Genomic DNA, 19,581 nt, shown 5'->3' with positions numbered 1-19,581 from the left:
GTCTTTAAGGTGCTACTGGAAGAAAAAAATTTTTTTGTTTTGACTATGGCAGACCAACACGGCTACCTATCTGTAACTGGAACTATGGAAGGCACCACATTGAGCCACATGAAATGGAAGGTATCTGAAGAAGTGTGCATGCACACGAAAGCTCATACCAAGAACTAACTTAGTTGGTCTTTAAGGTGCTACTGGAAGAAAAAAATTTTTTTGCTTAGTATCCTGTTTATTACTGCTACTCACAGTTCAGATCCTACTTTATCTGTTAAAAAGGTAAAGGGTAAAGGAACCCCTGACCATTAGGTCCAGTCGTGACCAACTCTGGGGTTGCGGTGCTCATCTCGCTTTATTGGCTGAGGGAGCCAGCGTACATCTTCCGGGTTATGTGGCCAGCATGACTAAGCTGCTTCTGGCGAACCAGAGCAGCGCATGGAAACGCCATTTACCTTCCCGCCGGAGCGGTACCTATTTATCTACTTGCACTTTGAGGTGCTTTCAAACTGCTAGGTTGGCAGGAGCAGGGACCGAGCAACGGGAGCTCACCCCGTCACGGGGATTCGAACTGCCGACCTTCTGACCGGCAAGCCCTAGGCTCTGTGGTTTAACCACAGCGCCACCCGCGTCCCTTATACTTTATCTGTTATATACCTCCTCAAATACCCTACAAAGGGGTTTCCACTCCTTCCTTCACAGCGCCTCCTTTTGATCATTAAATTTTGTTGTCATGCTCGCCAGCTCCACATATTCTATCCGTTTATTCTGCCGTTCCTCTTTAGATGGAATTTCTTGGTCTTTCCACTTTTGTGCATAAGTTACTCTTGCTTCCAGCAAGTCCGCTCACCCCTCTTGGGGCAGCGGCGTTGCGGGCCGGCAGAGGGTTTACAGGGGCCGCCGATGTGATAACTGGAACTGCCGTGCCCCGACAACCTATCAGGAACCAAATCCTAGCCTACACCCTGCTTTGGCAAATGGGGATGCAGTCTGGGACTTGGGCTGTGCCAGGGGGCGGAGCCAACGGAGCAGGTAGGCTTCCCTTGGACCCTCCCCTTGCCCATTTAAGCAGCCCGCACCTAGGGCACTACCTGTTGGTTCCCTTGCCGCATTCCGCCACCCGCCCACCCTCAGGTTAAGCTAATCATCAATGACTTTGCTGTGGCGACAGTGGTCACCATTCTTGATGGGGCCAGGTAGGAATTTGCCCACTGGGCTAATTGGCACTGACCCGGCGGTTTTGCCTACCTCATAGCAATCGTCACATCTGGTTGGGCATTGGGGTAATCCTTTGTTTTGGATGGAGGGGAGGTTGTAGACCATGGGTAGGCAAACTAAGGCCCAGGGGCCGGATGCGGCCCAATCACCTTCTCAATCCGGCCCACAGACGGTCCAGGAATCAGTTACATGAGTAGAATGCGCCCTTTTATTTAAAATGCATCTCTGGGTTATTTGTGGGACCTGCCTGTTGTTTTTACATGAGTAGAATGCGTGCTTTTATTCAAAATGCATCTGTGGGTTATTTGTGGGGCATAGGAATTCGTTCATTTTTATTTATTTATTTCAATATATAGTCCGGCCCCCCACAAGGTCTGAGGGACAGTGGACCAGCCCCCTGCTGAAAAAGTTTGCTGACCCTTGTTGTAGACTCCGCCTGCCCCTCCAAATGCTGGGGTATCCCGTTAAAGGGATTTGGGGGAGTGGCTATGTCCATGTGGCCCAAGGGGCCAGGGCTGAAGGCACTCCCCCACATGGCAGTCTTTGCAAAGGTCACCCTATTTGATGCAAGTCTTAGGAACCCCAGCCTGGATTGACTTACGCATCACTTCTGGTGGGCAGGCTGGAAGTATTTTGATTGCCCCTTACCCAAGCCAAACCTCTTTCATCTGTGTTCAATAAAGCTGTAGCCTGTTTTGATCCCAAACCAGCCTTGTTGGTCTCTTATTTAAATGGGTCGGTGTACAGGGAGCCCAATGCCTGGTTCTGCAACAAGCATTCGCACGCATTGCCACACCTGAGGAAGAGCATAGCCGTTGCAGCTGGGATCCATTGACGGGTCCCTCCCCTCCACAAATTTGTCCCATCCCCTTTCCAACTTTAGACCTGGCCCAACATCTGCACAAACTTCTTATCCCAAAATACAGACGTGCTTTTACACTTGCAAGGCTGGATGTTTTGCCATCTGCGGTACTTGAGGGTCGACTCCAAAAGATCCCGCCCAAGAAACGTCTTTGCCCCTGTGGAGATGGCAGCACCGAAACAGCGGCACACGTCCTCCTGTCTTGCACTCTCTACAAAGACCTGAGGAACGAGATCATCACCCCACTCATACTAACCATCCCAGGGCGCTCAGCCACTGCCACAATGTCCTTTCTTCTATCAGATCAAAATCAGCACATAACAGCAAAGGTGGATAGGTTCATAGCAGGGGCAATCAGAACAAGGGCCACTAACTGACTGCTGATTCAGGACTTTAAATTGTGCTTTTATATCAAATTTCCATTTCTGCGTACAGTGGTACCTCGGGTTAAGTACTTAATTCGTTCCGGAGGTCTGTTCTTAACCTGAAACTGTTCTTAACCCGAAGCACCACTTTAGCTAATGGGGCCTCCTGCTGCTGCCGCGCCGCTGGAGAACGATTTCTGTTCTTATCCTGAAGCAAAGTTCATAAACTGAAGCACTATTTCTGGGTTAGCAGAGTCTGTAAGCTGAAGCGTATGTTACCCGAGGTACCACTGTATACTGTAATGTTTTACTGTTGCTATGGCCATTGTCTAATGCGAATCAAGTTTTATCTCTCTCTCCCCTTAAAATCAAGCTTTCAGTTTACGCTTCAAAGGCCCCCCCTCCGTGCCCTTTGACAGGGACTCTGCTTTCTCCTCCTGCGATTCCACCCTGAACGTGTCGAACGCCTGCGCCTCTTAGATCTCGCAACGCATCTGAAGTATACCAGGGATGGAGCAGCCTGGCAATCGAAGGCGAGGGGTGAAACGATCCATTTCTAAGTGGCAATTCTGCAGCTGGCTGCAAATGCCACTGCACACGGAAGGAGCCACGTGCTTTTCCACGCCTGCCTTTGGTGGGTGCGCGCGCACACACATTCCTCATCCAATTTCCTTCCTCCGCCACGAGCATTTCGGAAGCAGATGAAGTGTGTGTGTGTGTGCAGGACCGCCCTCTACCAAGCGTCTCCTCGGCAATGGGCCACTGTCTGAACGGCCAGGTTTGCAGAGGGCTTCCTGCCAAGGTAGAAGCCGCCTGAGCACAGCGGAGAGGTGCCAGAGCCAAGACTCGAGCGCCACTTCCTTTGTGAAGCTCGACAGAGTGTCACTGCACATTACAGAACAAGGAACAAGCCCTTGCGGTCAGGTTCTGTTCAGGCCCGCTGACTCGCTCAGGGCTACAGGGCTAGGGGAAAGGGGCTGCCTGTCAATTCCCTCTCCCTTACTCATTTCTCCCCAGCCTACCTCATCCCATGTCCACGATTTCATCAGTGGCGTCTCTGAAATTTTTTACACATCACTTGGGAAGACAGGCGAGCTAATGCCAGCGTACTGGAAGAAGCAAAGATCACCAGTGTCGAAGCAATGATTCTTCAACATCAACTTCGTTGGACTGGTCGTGTTGTTGTTTCCGGCAAACCAGAGCAGTGCATGGAAATGCCGTTTACCTTCCTGCCGGAGTGGTACCTATTTATCTACTTGCACTTTGAGGTGCTTTAGAACTGCTAGGTTGGCAGGAGCAGGGACTGAGCAATGGGAGCTCACCCTGTCGCAGGGATTCAAACTGCTGACCTTCTGATTGGCAAGCCCACATCCCAACATTATCCTAGGAGTAGGTTAAAAAAAAAGAAAAATAAAGGACCCCTGGACGGTTAAGTCCAGTCAAAGGCATTTGTCCACAGACAGCTTTCCAGGTCATGTGGCCAGCATGACCAAACTGCCTCTGGCGCAACGGGACACCATGACGAGTGCCAGAGCGCACGGAAATGCCATTTTCCTTCCCACCACAGCGTACCTATTTATCTACTTGCACTGGTGTGCTTTCGAACTGCTAGGTTGGCAGGAGCTGGGACAGAGTGACGGGAGCTCACCCCATCATGGGGATTCGAACTGCTGACCTTCTGATTAGCAAGCCCAAGAGGCTCAGTGGTTTTAGACCATAGTGCCACCCGTGTACCATCTTAGGGGTAGGAGAATGATATGACAGGGTCTAGTCTTGGTCTAGTCTCAACTGGAGCTGGGAAGATACCTGGAAACCTAATGGAGGGTGGACAAGATCTGCTGCGAGCCCCTCCAGCTTATGCCCAGGTTGTATATATAAGCAAATAAAATAATTTATTGAAAAGACATAATGGTCTTCAGTGACCTTCATTCCAAGGAACCGGAATCTGAGGTCAGCATTGGTACCCTCAAGTCTCTCGCTGCTTGGCGATTGGGGCGCATGTAACATTTTAATTTCTTAATTTTTTATAACCGAAGTCTGAAACAGCATGTTTGAAAAAACCATATGTATTCAACCTAGAAATCTGGATACAAGGCCATCTGCTCCAGGAGACACTAACCTCAGAGAACACGGTTTACAGATTCCTGTTGTTCCATCATGCTCTCCTTGGGGAGAAGATCTCGTGCCAAACAGGCAATGCAGACCACTCACTACGTTGCGCCTCTGAGGAAATATGGTTGCAAATAGCTTATTCTGCAAAGCCCTTCCTGAACCGTGCCGGGCTCACCTCAAACGAACTCTCCACGCGGCCCCCAGTCATCTCTACACCACTGAATGAGCGTGCATGCTGTTAAGGAAGTTAAGTAAACATCTGGGCTAGAAGTCCCTAATTCGAATCCTGCCACGTGCTGTTTTTATTGTAAGTCTCTCATTGAATCATGGGATTGTAGTCACCCAGTCCAACCCCCTGCAAGGCAAGAAACTCAGTGAAATCTGTATGTTTTCAATGGATTAGATAGGTAGGTTGAATTTTTTTAAAAATTATTATTTCATCCCTACCCCCAAGTTTTCAGCGGTTCTCGTTTTTATCTGAAAGTTGCCTTGAGTCCCTGTCCCAGAAAAAGGTGGGGCTAAAAATAAATATATAATACTAAAAATAAATATAAAATAAGGTCCGCAGAGGACCTTAAGGTCCACAAATGACAACACTTTGGAGGTCCCAAGTCGCAAGGTGGTTAGATTGGTCTCAACTAAGGCCAGGGCCTTTTCAGCACTGGCCCCAACGTGGTGGAATGCTCTGTCCCAAGAGACTAGGGCTCTGCGGGACTTGACATCTTTCCACAGGGCCTGCAAGACAGAGCTGTTCCGCCTGGCCTTTGGTTTGGACTCAGTCTGACCCTTCTGTTTCCTTCCCCTAATGGTTTTGATTTATGGGCTACTATTAAAATGAGAGAGACATCACCTTGCCAACAAAGGTCCGTATAGTAAAAGCTATGGTTTTCCCAGTAGTGATGTATGGAAGTGAGAGCTGGACCATAAAGAAGGCTGAGCGCCGAAGAATGGATGCTTTTGAATTCTGGTGCTGGAGGAGACTCGAGAGTCCCATGGACTGCAAGAAGATCAAACGTATCCATTCTTAAGGAAATCAGCCCCGAGTGCTCACTGGAAGGACAGATTGTGAAGCTGAGGTTTCAATACTTTGGCCACCTCATGAGAAGAGAAGACTCCCTCGAAAAGACCCTGATGTTGGGAAAGATGGAGGGCACAAGGAGAAGGGGACGACAGAGGACGAGATGGTTGGATAGTGTCTTCGAAGCTACAAACATGAGTCTGACCAAACTGCGGGAGGCAGTGGAAGACAGAAGTGCCTGGCATGCTCTGGTCCAGGGGGTCATGAAGAGTCGGACATGACTAAACGACTAAACAACAACAACATTAAAATGAGGCTGCATTTTAAATTGTATTTTAAATTGATTTTTTCCTGCCCCCCCATTATGTTTTTATTGCCATTTTACTGGTGTTAGCTGCCCTGAGCCCGGCTCTGGCTGGGGAGGGCGGGGTAAAATAAAAAATTATTATTATTGTTGTTGTTGTTGTTGTTGTTAATTATAGTGGTAACTCTGGTTGTGAATGGGATCCGTTCTGGAGCACCATTCACAACCTGAGCAGAACGCAACCCGTGTCTGCGCATGCGCGGGTCGTGATCTGCTGCTTCTGCACATGCGCGTGACGTCATTTTGAGCATCTGCGCATGCGCAAGTGGCGAAACCCAGAAGTAACCCTTTCTGGTACTTCCGGGTCACTGTGGGACGCAAGCTAAAAACGCTCAACCTGAAGCAAACACAACACAAGGTATGACTGTAGTGTCTTTTGCAACTGGAAGGATATCATTGGTCATCTGACTGGAGCAGATGGTTCTTCTTCTTGGTCAGGGTGACCCCCACAGGTGGGGGGCTGGCCGATGGCAGATCTGATTTCCACCAGACTCAGTGGTATCTATCCGCTCTTGCAAGGAACGTCTTTGGGACGGGGATGCCAAAAGATTTGCAAGAGGCTAATTACACTGTGTGCCTGTTTAATGAACCTCAGAGATAGCTTAATAAATACATGAGCATTAGCGGCGTTTAACGTTTCGCATTAATGATTAATAATCCCCTTCACGAAGCCAGACATCGGGAGATCCAGGAAGCAAAGGAACATCCCGTGCAGGTTTGCAGAGATGGAAAATCCTTGTGGCCACAGGTGTGCTCATTTTGAACAAATACCGTATTTTTTGCTCTATAAGACTCACTTTTTCCCTCCTAAAAAGTAAGGGGAAATGTGTGTGCGTCTTATGGAGCGAATGCAGGCTGCGCAGCTATCCCAGAAGCCAGAACAGCAAGAGGGATTGCTGTTTTCACTGCGCAGCGATCCCTCTTGCTGTTCTGGCTTCTGAGATTCAGAATATTTTTTTCCTTGTTTTCCTCCTCCAAAAACTAGGTGCGTCTTGTGGTCTGGTGCGTCTTATAGAGCGAAAAATGCGGTAATCTATGCAGAGCTCAGTTCCTTTGGGGGGGCAGTAGTGGGGAGAAAAAAAGCAGAGTATTTATTAAGTTTTGATTGCACGGGAAATAGGTGTTTTAAATCACTTGGGTAGCTCGTGACATTATGTGAAAGATTCTCTTGCCTGTCGCTCTTCCAAGTCGCCAGTTTATTACGCCGCAGGGAAGAATATTACAAACAGGTGCGATCCTGCCTACAGGAGTATTTACAGCAACAGGACAGGGGTAGGGGGACCTGTTGCAAACCAAGGGCGCAATCCCTCCTGGACAACTTTCCAGGGGCCGCATGTTGATGGCAGGCTGGTCCAGTGGGTGGAGCAAGAGTCATCCGTGACTGGACCTAACGGTCAGGGGTCCCTTTACCTATGACTTCCCTTGCTCTGGACACTAGACTTCTCTTGAGACAGCCCAGAATTGCCTCAATCTTATCCTACTATTTGGTTGCTGTTGTAATCCTCACATCAGCCCTGTAAAATAGGTTCCCCTCCCCATCTCGCAGAGTGAGCAAGCAAGCGATGAAGCAACATTTCCGCTGTTGTTTGCTTTGACCATGATCTCTCTGCCTCCCCTCTTCTCCCCAATCTAAAGAAAAGTCCCTGGAATGAATGAGTAGCTCATAGGCATTGCGGTACAATAATTGTTTCTGACATGATGTCTGCTTCTTTTGATCCTGGAAACTCTTTAACATCTGCTCCCAAGGGAAATGCAACAAGTGTCACCAGCTCTTTAAAGGAAACACACTGCAGGATTCTAATGGGGGGAGAGGGAGAGAGAGGGGGGTGGACTTTGGGTGGGCTCAGTAACTACCTCGCCAAAAAGACAAAGGAGGGGATGAATGTATTTTCCCCCCCCAGCCCACTTCCTGTTGCATCAGACTAAGAAGCGTGTGTGTGTCTGGGAGAAGGAATGGCTGGAGCTAGGAGGTTGACACCACCAGACGCATGTCAAAGTCCACCCCTACATTGGGGGCCCACTGCCAACCCCCAGGGTCTCCTTTCCCTGCTGTCAACCTGCCCTACGAGCGAACGAGCAGCGGTTGGAGCAAGCAGGCCACCTCTGCTCAACTCTCTGTGCAGATCAGACCTAGAAGAAGAGGGCAAATGAGTAGGCAGTCGGCACTTCTGAGCCATTACGTAACTTCATTATGTAAGAGTGGGGAAGGCTCAGTATCTGTGAGTGTGCTCAGTTGCCTTGCCTATCTCTCTCTCTCCCCCTTCATCTCATTTTTCCATTTCTTACCCTCTTAGAGAAGGGATGCGGGTGGCGCTGTGGGTTAAATCACAGAGTCTAGGACTTGCCGATCAGAAGCTCCCGTTGCTCGGTCACTGCTCCTGCCAACCTAGCAGTTCGAAAGCACGTCAAAGTGCAAGTAGACAAATAGGCACCACTCCGGTGGGAAGGTAAACGGCATTTCTGTGCGCTGCTCTGGTTTGCCAGAAGCGGCTTAGTCATGCTGGCCACATGAGCCGGAACCTGTATGCCGGCTCCCTCAGCCAATAAAGTGAGATGAGCGCCGCAACCCCAGAGTTAGTCACGACTGGACCTAATGGTCAGGGGTCCCTTTACCTTTTTACCCTCTTAGAGTGCAAGCCAAAGCTGGGAGATTTGGCAGGAACACGGCATCAAAACACAGCAAACAATTTTCTCTCCCTCCCCAATTACTGTATTTTTCCATCTATAAGACGCCCCCATGTATAAGGCTCCCCTTCCCCAATTATGTCACACACCAGACACCTAATTCCCCTGCTTGCAAAGACAGGCTCTGTTGCATGAGGGGTCCAACGGTCAAGAAGGCCGTCTCTTCATGTGCCGTAGAGGGAAGTGAGGGACAGATGGGGTTTGTCGACCTGGGGAGGGAGCTGACGATATCAGGCTCGGTGGGCAGTGTTAGACAATAGCTGGTCACACAGACAGCTCTACCAAGAAGAAAGCTTGCTTTGCCATCAACTCAGCTTGTGTTGAGGTCATACATAAGCAGCAGAAGGTGTCATGGGCTTTGAAGACACTCAAACTCAGGACGCAAGGGAGGAATGTGCTAAGAGAAAGGCACGCTTGGCAAATCCACACTGTGATCAACTCCCACATGGGAACCAATGTCCCCACTGTGGAAGGACGTGTGGGTCCAGAATTGGCCTCCACAGTCACTTATGGACTCATTGTTAAAACCGTGTTCATGGAAGACAATCTTACTCGGCTACGAGGGACCGCCAAAGAGAGAGAGAAGAGAGCAATCCTACAGGAAGCCCATCCCCTTGAAGCAGGGGACTTATTTCTGAGTAAGGCTGGACAGAACTGGACTGTATAAGTGATGGAAGAGAGGGGAGAAGAAGAAGAAGAGGAAAGATGCTATTTTAAGGACAAGCTGCACTCGTATGGAAATCATCTTCCGAGCAAAGCTATTTTCTGGCTTTCTGCCCCCCAAGCCAGCCAGGAGCTGCCGTGTTTTCTATTCCGGTCACACTGGATGCTTCTTACCAATCTATCCGTCTTAATCAGACAGTACCATTTCTCGGAGAACCATCACAGCCTTGGAAGCAGGATCCACGGAGGAAAGGGGAAGGTATGGGGTGGAGGACGGGGTCTTGGGGTCTTGGGGTCTTGCCAATCAGAAAAGGAGGACACACACACTAGATGCTGCTTTTAAGATCAGAAAGGGGTTTTCTCTCTCTCTCTCTCTCTCTCTCTCTCTCTCTCTCACACACACACACACACACACACATGTATACCTATTATTAAATTATGAGTAAAAGTGTGGAAAGTGTACGGTTATCACAAAAATTAGGGGAACAGGGGTACACTCCTAGAAGCAGCACGTTGGAAGTGCAACAGCAGGGCTCATTCTGTGCGCAGCTCAAGGGTTAATTCTCTCGACCTTAAAGCCAAGTAGCCAAGAGAGGGATGGGTGGAGGTGGTGCCTAGCAACCAGGCGCAGCAACATGACCCTCGCTGAGGTAACACAGCCTCTGATTGGCTGCCTAGTCCTGAGGGAGTTTCCCCCTGAATGTGTTGTTGAACATCTCCCCCTTATGAACAAGGCCTGTAAGATCAAGACCAAATCCGTCGGTTGAATTCTCCTCAAGTCGCACACCGTTTTCGTTCACATATCAGTTTCTTTCCTCCCTGGGCTCCATCCGTGGTATTCATAGAACTGGAGAGTTGGAAGGGACCTTGAGGATCATCTAGTCCAACCCCCTGCAATGCAGGAATATGCAGTTGTCCCATACAGGGATTGAACCTGCGACCTTGGCATTCTCACTGCCACATTCTAACCCACTGAGCTACCTCCGTTCAATGCGAGTGACTTTTTCTAAAACAAAGTGCTGTCATGGCTGTGCAGACTACAGCAAGCATACAAGGCCCTAAACAACTTCAGAGTCAAGTACCTAAAAGAGTACCTTCCCCAATATGGACCACCCTATACCCTACAATCAGCAGGGGGTGGGGGGGCTGTAGGTGGTGCTGCCCCCTGGTTGGCACTAACCCATGACAGGGCCCTTTCAGTGGTGGCTCCTTGGCTTAAATGAAAAAAATGATGGGAAGTCATGGTATAAGGCATGTTCTGCAGACTCCAGTGGTTTCCCCAGGCAAAAGCATATTGGTATTGGATGGATGGGAGTTGTAGTCCAAAACAGCCCCAGGGAAAACCTGTTTTGTGGGACCAAGAAAGAGCCCACTTTTGAGAGTCCAGCCCAAAAAGCCTTCTGTTGGGCTCCCTCTTTCTTCGGCGTTCCCCTTTCCATGGGCTTCCCAGAGAGGAAGGACAGTTCATGTCGGAAGTTGCCATTCCAGTGTTCTCACAAAAGCTCCTGGCATAACCAGAGCTCCGGGGTTAATGTGTGAAATCAAAATGGCCTCCCTGGGCAGCCATTTTAATTTCCCACAGTGCCCCTGGAGTGACGTATTGAGGAGACTGCGGGGGTTTACAAAACTGACTGCTTGGCAGCAGATATGCCAGCCAACGTTTTCCCCACTGAAACGGGGACGCTCAGTTTTTCGATCCTGAGCTTTCACGCATGCACGAGAGCAAAAGACAACCATTCTTTGGTCTCACAGGACAGAAAAAACAAGTGGCTTTCAGACAAAATTAATGGACTATGCAGAATTAGATAAAATGACAGGAAGAATTCGAAACCTGCGGGACCAGAGATTCACAGAAGACTGGAAGAAGTATATGAATTATTTGAAGAGCAACTGTAATCAACAAATTACGCTAGTAGGACTACAAGAAGTTTTGTAAGGAGAAATACATGAAATATTGCAAAGTAGAGAAAGAATAGAGATATTAGTTATGAGATTTAAATGTAATAGTGAAAGTAAGAAATGTATATTAAGTGAATAGATTGGAAAATTTTCAGATGTGATTGATGGAAGAAAAAAATGGTATAAGATATGAAAGTATGTTTAATTATTGTTGAAAATGATATGTTGAAAAACGAATAAAAATTTATAAAAGAAAGAAAAGAAAAACGTGTGGCTTTCATTCCATTGCTCTGGCATGAAATCAACAGGATCGTGCCAGAGTGTCGGATAGAAGCTGCTCCTTTTTTTTGTCTGATGCTTTGTCCCTGCCAGAGCGCCATGCCACCTGCCTTCCCCTCGTTGCCATCCAACGCCGGTTGCCCCGGGACAAAGGCAGAGCCTGAGGTGCCCTCAGAGAAAGTGGGGGTATACCTCTGAAAATGGGGCGCTTGGCAGGAATGGCAACAGAGCAGGGACAGGGTCACAAATATTGGTTGGCCTCAAATATTCTGGGGCATTGGCTATGGGCTGAGGGTGCTGGGTGCTGGGTGCTGGGTGCTGGGTGCTGGGTGCTGGGTGCTGGGTGCTGGGTGCTGGGTGCTGCCTCCAACTAGCCATAACTTGCCCAAAGGTGCTGATAGACACTGTAGTCAGGTTGAATCCTGACAAGACTGAAGTACTGTTTTTGGGGGACAGGGGGCGGGCGGGTGGGGGGGGCTCCCTGGTCCTCAATGGGGTAACTGTGCCCCTGAAGGACCAGGTGCGCAGCCTGGGAGTCATTTTGGACTCACAGCTGCCCATGGAGGCGCAGGTTAATTCTGTGTCCACGGCGGCTGTCTACCAGCTCCATCTGGTATGCAGGATGAGACCCTACCTGCCTGCAGACTGTCTCGCCAGAGTGGTGCATGCTCTAGTTATCTCCCGCTTGGACTACTGCAATGCGCTCTACGTGGGGCTACCTTTGAAGGTGACCCGGAAACTGCAATTAATCCAGAATGCGGCAGCCAGACTGGTGACTGGGAGTGGCCGCCAGGACCACATAACACCAGTCCTGAGAGATCTGCATTGGCTCCCAGTACGTTTCCGAGCACAATTCAAAGTGTTGGTGCTGACCTTTAAAGCCCTAAATGGCCTCGGTCCTGTATACCTGAAGGAGCATTTCCACCCCCATCGTTCTGCCCGGACACTGAGATCCAGCACCGAGGGCCTTCTGGCGGTTCCATCATTGTGAGAAGTGAGGTTACAGGGAACCAGGCAGAGGGCCTTCTCGGTAGTGGCACCTGCCCTGTGGAACGCCCTCCCTTCAGATGTCAAAGAGATAAACAACTACCTGACATTCAGAAGACATCTTAAGGCAGCCCTGTTCAGGGAAGTTTTTAATGTGTGACATTTTAGTGTATTTTTGGTCTCTGTGTGGATGCCGCCCAGAGTGGCTGGGGAAACCCAGCCAGATGGGTGGGGTACAAATAATAAATTATTATTATTATTATTATTAGACAACGCTGAGCTAGATCTCCAACTCATTTCAAGGCAGTTTCCTGTGTTCCCATGCCCACACCCTTTTGTCTCTCTCCGATAGATTATGAGCCTCCGCAGGGAGGGATTTTGTCACTTCTGTGTGGCGCCAAAGAGGCGTTCGGTAGTAGTATTAGTGTCAGGGTAAAGAAGTGAGTCCCTTGAGGACACAGGACAGTTTCTAGTGCAAACCCCCAGCGGAGAATCCTTGCTGAGCTTGCCAAGCAGACAGCAGAGGAGACAGCAATGCTCAGACGAACATGGAAGGAGACTTCTGCTGTTTGGGGGAAAAAAGTCTGTTTGATATTTTGGCTCCGGCAAAAGACAGCAAAGGATTCCAGTTCCTCAGAAGCAGGTTAGCCTTCCCTGGATTTGACAAGAGCTGAATTGAACATGGGTGAGGAGGGCAGAATGAAGCAACTGCTACTATCTGCCCTTCCGTATCTATCAGGCCTCGCCCCGGGGGCAGCTGGTTCCGTCTAATGCATCTTCTGTCCCGAGAAGAGACTCATAAGACGATAAGAACAGTCCTGCAGCAGGAACAGGACAGAGGCTGGTCAAAGTCCAGCACCACAAAATTCAGCGCCATCTTACAGTAAACCGTCAAGATGACCAACACCAAGGGGAAGAGGAGGGGAACACATTACATGTTCTCAAGACCCTTTCGCAAACATGGTGTGGTCCCTCTCTCTACCTACATGCGCATCTATAAGAAGGGTGATATTGTTGACATAAAGGGCATGGGCACAATTCAGAAAGGCATGCCCCACAAATGCTACCATGGCAAGACAGGAAGGGTATACAACATTACCCAGCATGGTGTGGGCATTATTGTGAACAAAAAAGTTAAGGGCAAGATTCTGGCCAAGAGAATTAATGTGCGAATTGAGCATATTAAGCACTCAAAGAGCAGAGACAGCTTCTTGCAGCGTGTGAAAGAAAATGAAAGAAAGAAAAAAGAAGGAAAGGAAAAGGGAATTTGGTTTGAACTAAAACGCCAGCCTGCTCCTCCAAGAGAAGCCCGCTTTGTGAGAAACAATGGCAAGGAGCCAGAGCTGCTGGAACCAATTCCATATGAGTTTATGGCATAGTGTATGTGAACAAAAAAAAATACCATGTTGAGGACCTAAAATTTTTTTAAAAATTCAGAGGTGTGTGGGTTTCAAAGAAGAGCTGAGTTATGGTTCAGAATCTGCAGATTTGGCAAGTTCACACCAACATGTGAGTAGATTTCCCTCTTGTCCACAGTTGCAGGGCTAGATATCAAGATGATTCTCAGTCTGAAAGTTGTTATGACTGTTAAGTTTCTCTGCAAACTCAGGTTTCTAGTGTAGCGGTACCAGTAATTTGGAACCTTGTTCCTATTTTAACCATACAAGCACTTATAATTCTGTTGTTTCACCACCTGCTTAAAAACCTGTTTTGTTTCAGCATTTGTCGTTTGTCCTGCATTTCAGGATCTTATAAGTTTATGGCATACCTCCCAACATTTCTCCGATGAAAACAGGGACATCCTATTCCATTCTTTCCAACATTTCTCTGATGAAGAGAGGACATCCTATTCCATATCCTCCAACATTTCTCTGATGAAGAGAGGACATCCTATTCCATATCCTCCAACATTTCTCTGATGAAAATAGGGACATCATACCCTCCAACATTTCTCTGATGAAAATAAGGATGTCCTATTCCATACTCTCCAACATTTCTCTCATGAAAATAGGGGCATCCTAAGGAAAAGGACGTGGGTGGTGCTGTGGGTTAAACCACAGAGCCTAGGACTTGCCGATCAGAAGGTCGGAGGTTCGAATCCCCGTAATGGGGTGAGCTCCCGTTGCTCGATCCCTGCTCCTGCCAACCTAGCAGTTCGAAAGCATGTCAAAGTGCAAGTAGATAAATAGCTACCACTCTGGCAGGAAGGTAAACGGCATTTCCGTGCGCTGCTCTGATTCGCCAGAAGCGGCTTAGTTATGCTGGCCACATGACCTGGAAGCTGTACGCCAGCTCCCTTGGCCAATAAAGCGAGATGAGCCCCGCAACCCCAGAGTCGGCCATGACTGGACCTAATGGTCAGGGGTCCCTGTACCTTTAAGGGGTCCCTTTACCTTTAAGGGATCAAATCAGAAACTGTGACAGCTTCTGTAAATCCAAGAATGTCCTTGGAAAACAGGGACACTGTTATGGTGTACACCACAGTGACTTAAAAAGAAGTAGTTTATGTCTACATATCGGCTGCAGTCCCAACCGTGTCTTTTCAGACGTAATGTGATGGGATGATGAGCTGCTTGTGCGTAAAATTTCTAGTCCCTCAGGGTTTGGCTAAGTCCACAAACCCCTGTCTGTAACAGAGCTCCTTAAGCATGGCTCCGTCAGTCGCTGGCAGAATCCGACAGTGGGCGTTTACGGAATTTCTTCCAGCATAAAAGCTCCTTAACGGAAACACGCCTTCTGGACTCTCTGCGTGACAGTTTCCGGCGAGGAGTGGGTGTCCCTATAGGAGGTCCTGAAACCTCCCCACTGTTCTCGCTGGAATTGTCTCTGAGCCATCCCTCCGACTCACTTTCCCTTGGAGCTCTTTCTCTCCCCCTGCTGGTTCCCTCCTCAGCTGATAAGTCTCTCCCAACCTCTGGGAGCCCTTGCACCACCGGTTCTTCCGATGACAGTTCCCTGACACGTAAGTCCCATGGAGTTCAATTGGGTTCACTCCCAGGAAAGTGGGGTTAGGCTCACAACTGCTCTCGCAAATCCAGCCCATCAGCAGACTGTGTAAGATTGCAAGTGCTTCCAGGACGGACGTCAACACAGATGCATTGTGGGAGCGTGAAGGCAGCTGTCTCTGTCGACAGTTTCCAAACCCGTGACACCCCCCAACTGCCGCATTCCAGTTCGGTGCTGCTGTTTCTTCCCCCCACCCCCACCTCAAGTCTGCTTGAAAATGACAGGTGCCAAAAGGGATTGCAGAAAGGGGGAAATACAAGGGAGTGAGTTGTGTGTTTGCAAGCTATTGCGAACATGACAGGCGTAATGGCGGCTCTGTCCTTCTGCCGCAACAGGATACACTTGGGGACTTGGCACACATTCCAGGCCCGCGTGCTCTTCTCCCTGAGTCTCGGAGGTCCTCGAGATGTTCACTGGGGCGGACCAGGCCTGCCGGAGTGCATTTTGGGTCATGCGGCCAGCAGCTGAGAAGGCGCACGAGCGTGGAGACAGAGATGGAGGGAAGGGAGGGGAATTGTGAGGAAGCAGAGCTGCATCGTAGGCATGCTCCAAGAGAAGGTTGGCTGAGAGCAGATGTTCTACCACAGCAGCAAAGCTCTTAAGCAAAGCCTTCCTTGTTCCTCACACCCTCATCCTCCCATCACAGCTCTGGAAATCCAAAATGAATTCTAACAGACCATGGAGAGACCTGGTCTGAATAGAGACATTGGATTCTTATCTTATTATACATGATAAAGCTATTTTTGGCCATCTCATCCCTTGCTTTTTCCTGGAAGACCAATTGCAGTTGTTAACAGTCATCAACTGGTTTCCACACCTATCAGCCAATCACCCATTCCCACCACCCTTCTGAGTAATACCCCTCCCCACCCTTTCACTATATATAAGGGTCTGGTGACTTCTGTTTAAGTGTATCTGAAGAAGTGTGCATGCACATGAAAGCTCATGCCAAGAACAAACTTAGTTGGTCTCTAAGGTGCTACTGGACAATTTTTTTACATATACAGTGGTACCTCGCAAGACGAATGCCTCGTAAGACGAAAAACTCGCAAGACGAAAGAGTTTTTCGTTTTTAGAGTTGCTTCGCAAGACGAATTTCCCTATGGGCTTGCTTCGCAAGGCGAAAACGTCTTGCGAATTTGTTTCCTTTTTCTTAAAACCGGGCACATTGCTTGAAGAGGTGCAGTTCCGTGCTTCGCAAGACGAAAAATTCACAAGACGAAGAAACTCGCAGAACGAATTAATTTCGTCTTGCGAGGCACCACTGTATTTCTACTGCATCAGACCAACACGGCTACCTACCAGAATCTATCTATCTACTCTATCTATCTATCTATCTATCTATCTATCTATCTATCTATCTCTCTATCTATCTATCATCTATATCTATCTATCTATCTATCTATCTATCTATCTATCTATCTATATCTATCTATCTATCTATCTATCTATCTATCTATCTATCTATCATCTATCTATCTATCTATATCTATATCTATATCTATATCTATATCTATATCTATATCTATATCTATCTATCTATCTATCTATCTATCTATCTATCATCTATCTATCATCTATCTACTGTATCTATCTGTCTGTCTGTCTGTCTGTCTATATCTCTATCTATCTATCTATCTATCTATCTCTATCTATCTATCTATCTATCTATCTATCTATCTATCTATGACATCAGGCTTCCTGCGACTTTAGGGAGTACAAGAATGCTGGCCCTACAGACTTTACAACTTAGAAACTAACGCAGAGCAAAGAGACAAGGAAGGAGATGGAAGTCAAGGAAGGGCGAAACAAGGGAGAGTGGGCTTGAGTCATGAAAGCTTACACCATCATAAATTTGTTAGTTCTTTCAGGTGCCACGAGGCTCTTTCGTTGCTTCTTTTCATGTAAAAAAGAAGCGATCTGAGCATACGATCCCCCCCCCTTTCCTTTTTTTTTCCAGGGAGGCGAACATTTTCGCAGAAATAATTGGGGATGATTTGCACCACCTTGCTCTCTGTGGATTTCCATAATGAGAAGAATACGGTAAAGCGAGCGGTTGATTCTCTGCTTCCCGGAGCAAAAATTCAGAAGCGGAGACCCTGGGAGCCTGTTCCAAAAGGGCTTGCCTTTTCTTTTCTTTTTTTAAAAATGTATTCTTTTATTAGGTCATTTGCCTTTTAGGGGGGAAGTGGAGTGTGGATTAAACACACATGCAATACCAAGCAGAAAATAAAAACACAAGGCAACTGTCCCTTACCTCGTGCCCTCCAAAACCGTTGTACTACAACAGGTGTGCTGTCTGAGCCTGTTCTCCCCTCTGTGTGTCCCAAATGATATTCAGAGGTATATTACCCCTTGAGATGGAGGCTTCCCTTCACTGTTATGGCTCATGTTCACTTAAAAACGTAAGAACGGCCTGCTGGATCAGGCCAGTGGTCCATCTAGTCCAGCATATTCTTCTCGCAGTGGCCAACCAAATGCCCCAAGGTGATGGCCAGAAACAGGATTCGATCACAAGAGCAACTCTCCCTTCCTGTGGTTTCCAACTCAGTGGTGTAACATTGGAAAATGTCCATCACTTCTCCTACCTGGGCAGTTATCTTTCCACAAGGGCCAACATTGATGCCGAAATCCAGCATCGCCTGAGCTCTGTGAGTGCGGCTTTCTCCCGACTGAAGTGCAGAGTGTTTGAGGACCGGGACATTCACAGGGAAACCAAAATGCTTGTTTACAAAGCTATTGTACTACCAACCTTACTATATGCTTGTGAAACATGGACCACTTATAAATGCCATCTCCAACTCCTTGAAAGATTTCATCAACGGTGTCTCCGAAAAATTTTACACATCACTTGGGAGGACAGGCAAACTAATATCAATGTACTGGAAGAAGCAAAGATCATCAGTGTTGAAGCAATGATTCTTCAACATCAACTTGGTTGGACTGGTCATGTTGTGCAGATGCCTGATGATCGTCTTCCAAAGCAACTACTCTATTCCAAACTTTAAAAAGGAAAGCGTAATGTTGGTGGTCAACGAAAGAGGTTTAAAGACTGTCTCAAGGCAAATCTAAGAAAATGTAGTATGAACACTGACAACTGGGAAACACTGGCCTGCGAGCGCTGCAGTTGGAGAGCAGCCTTTACCAAAGGTGTCATGGGCTTTGAAGACACTCGAACTCAGGACGAAAGGGAGAAACGTGCTAGGAGGAAGGCACGCTTGGCAAATCCACACCATGATCAACTCCCACCCGGGAATCAATGTCCCCACTGGGGAAGGACGTGTGGGTCCAGAATTGGCCTCCGCAGTCACTTACGGACTCATTGTTAAAACCGTGTTCATGGAAGACAATCTTACTCGGCTACGAGGGATCGCCAAAGAGAGAGAGAAGAGAGCAATCCTACAGGAAGCCCATCCCCTTGAAGCAGGGGACTTATTTCTGAGTAAGGCTGGACAGAAGTGGACTGTATAAGTGATGGAAGAGAGAGGAGAGGAAGAAGAAGGGGAGGAAGGGTGCTATTTTAAGGACAAGCTGCACTCGTATGGAAATCATCTTCCAAGGCATTCGGATGCATTGCTGCGTCCAACGACGGATGCATGCAACGCGTAACTCCTGCTAATAGTAAACTCGGGCCGTGCATGGAGCCAAGCTAAAACAGGTTTACTAAGAAATATGAGGGAAGTGCTCAGGGGAACCCTGAGGTTTATAAGGTGACACAGCAAAACCAAAAACCCAGGCACCTGAAACAGCCCAGGGAGAACTGAGCATTGCTGAGTGTCAGGTGGAAATGAGAAATGGAAAACATGGGTGGGATGAATGTCTGCAAGAAGAGAATGCCATATCAATGAGGAGGAGAAGGAGGAGGATGCACCCTTGCCCAGAAACCATGCTGCAACATTTCCTTGCAGTTCTTATGTGAGCTCCCCCACTTGCCCAGGACCTTCCTCTCAGAGACAGGCCTGTGATGATCCTTGCCCTCCTTCTGGCGTGTGCACTGCAGCCCAGGTGGCTACGTGCTTCGGAGAGCAAAGTGCCGGGTCTCCGCTGCTAACAGTTTTATTGATCGCGTCTGCATCACATTGCTGCTATCCTTTGCGATGTGGGAGGCCTTGATGCAAACGAAGGCAGGGAA

At 48.3% G+C, this 19,581-nt stretch overlaps 2 protein-coding genes across 2 annotated transcripts in view; one reads left to right on the top strand and one right to left on the bottom strand.

The window, feature by feature from the left end:
• The window catches only part of XKR6 (XK related 6), a gene marked incomplete at its 5' end in the record, with an annotated part of 164,632 nt that overhangs the window by 48,547 nt on the left and 96,504 nt on the right, over nt 1-19,581 (bottom strand). The window lies entirely within an intron of this gene.
• On the top strand, nt 13,296-13,863 carry LOC310758740 (large ribosomal subunit protein eL21-like). Its single transcript, XM_083605658.1, has one exon. The coding sequence runs from the start codon at nt 13,340-13,342 to the stop codon at nt 13,820-13,822; it is 483 nt and encodes a 160-aa protein (XP_083461784.1). The 5' UTR covers nt 13,296-13,339; the 3' UTR covers nt 13,823-13,863.

The sequence above is a fragment of the Podarcis filfolensis genome (assembly GCF_964270895.1).
Source record: "Podarcis filfolensis genome assembly, chromosome: 3".
Classification (NCBI taxonomy): domain Eukaryota; kingdom Metazoa; phylum Chordata; class Lepidosauria; order Squamata; family Lacertidae; genus Podarcis; species Podarcis filfolensis.
Note: the sequence above shows the minus strand (reverse complement) of the source record. Positions and strands in the feature narration are given on the sequence as shown.

Excerpts from the sequence above, each read along its gene's own strand:
- LOC310758740 (XM_083605658.1), top strand. The coding sequence starts at position 13,340 with ATGACCAACACCAAGGGGAAGAGGAGGGGAACACATTACATGTTCTCA.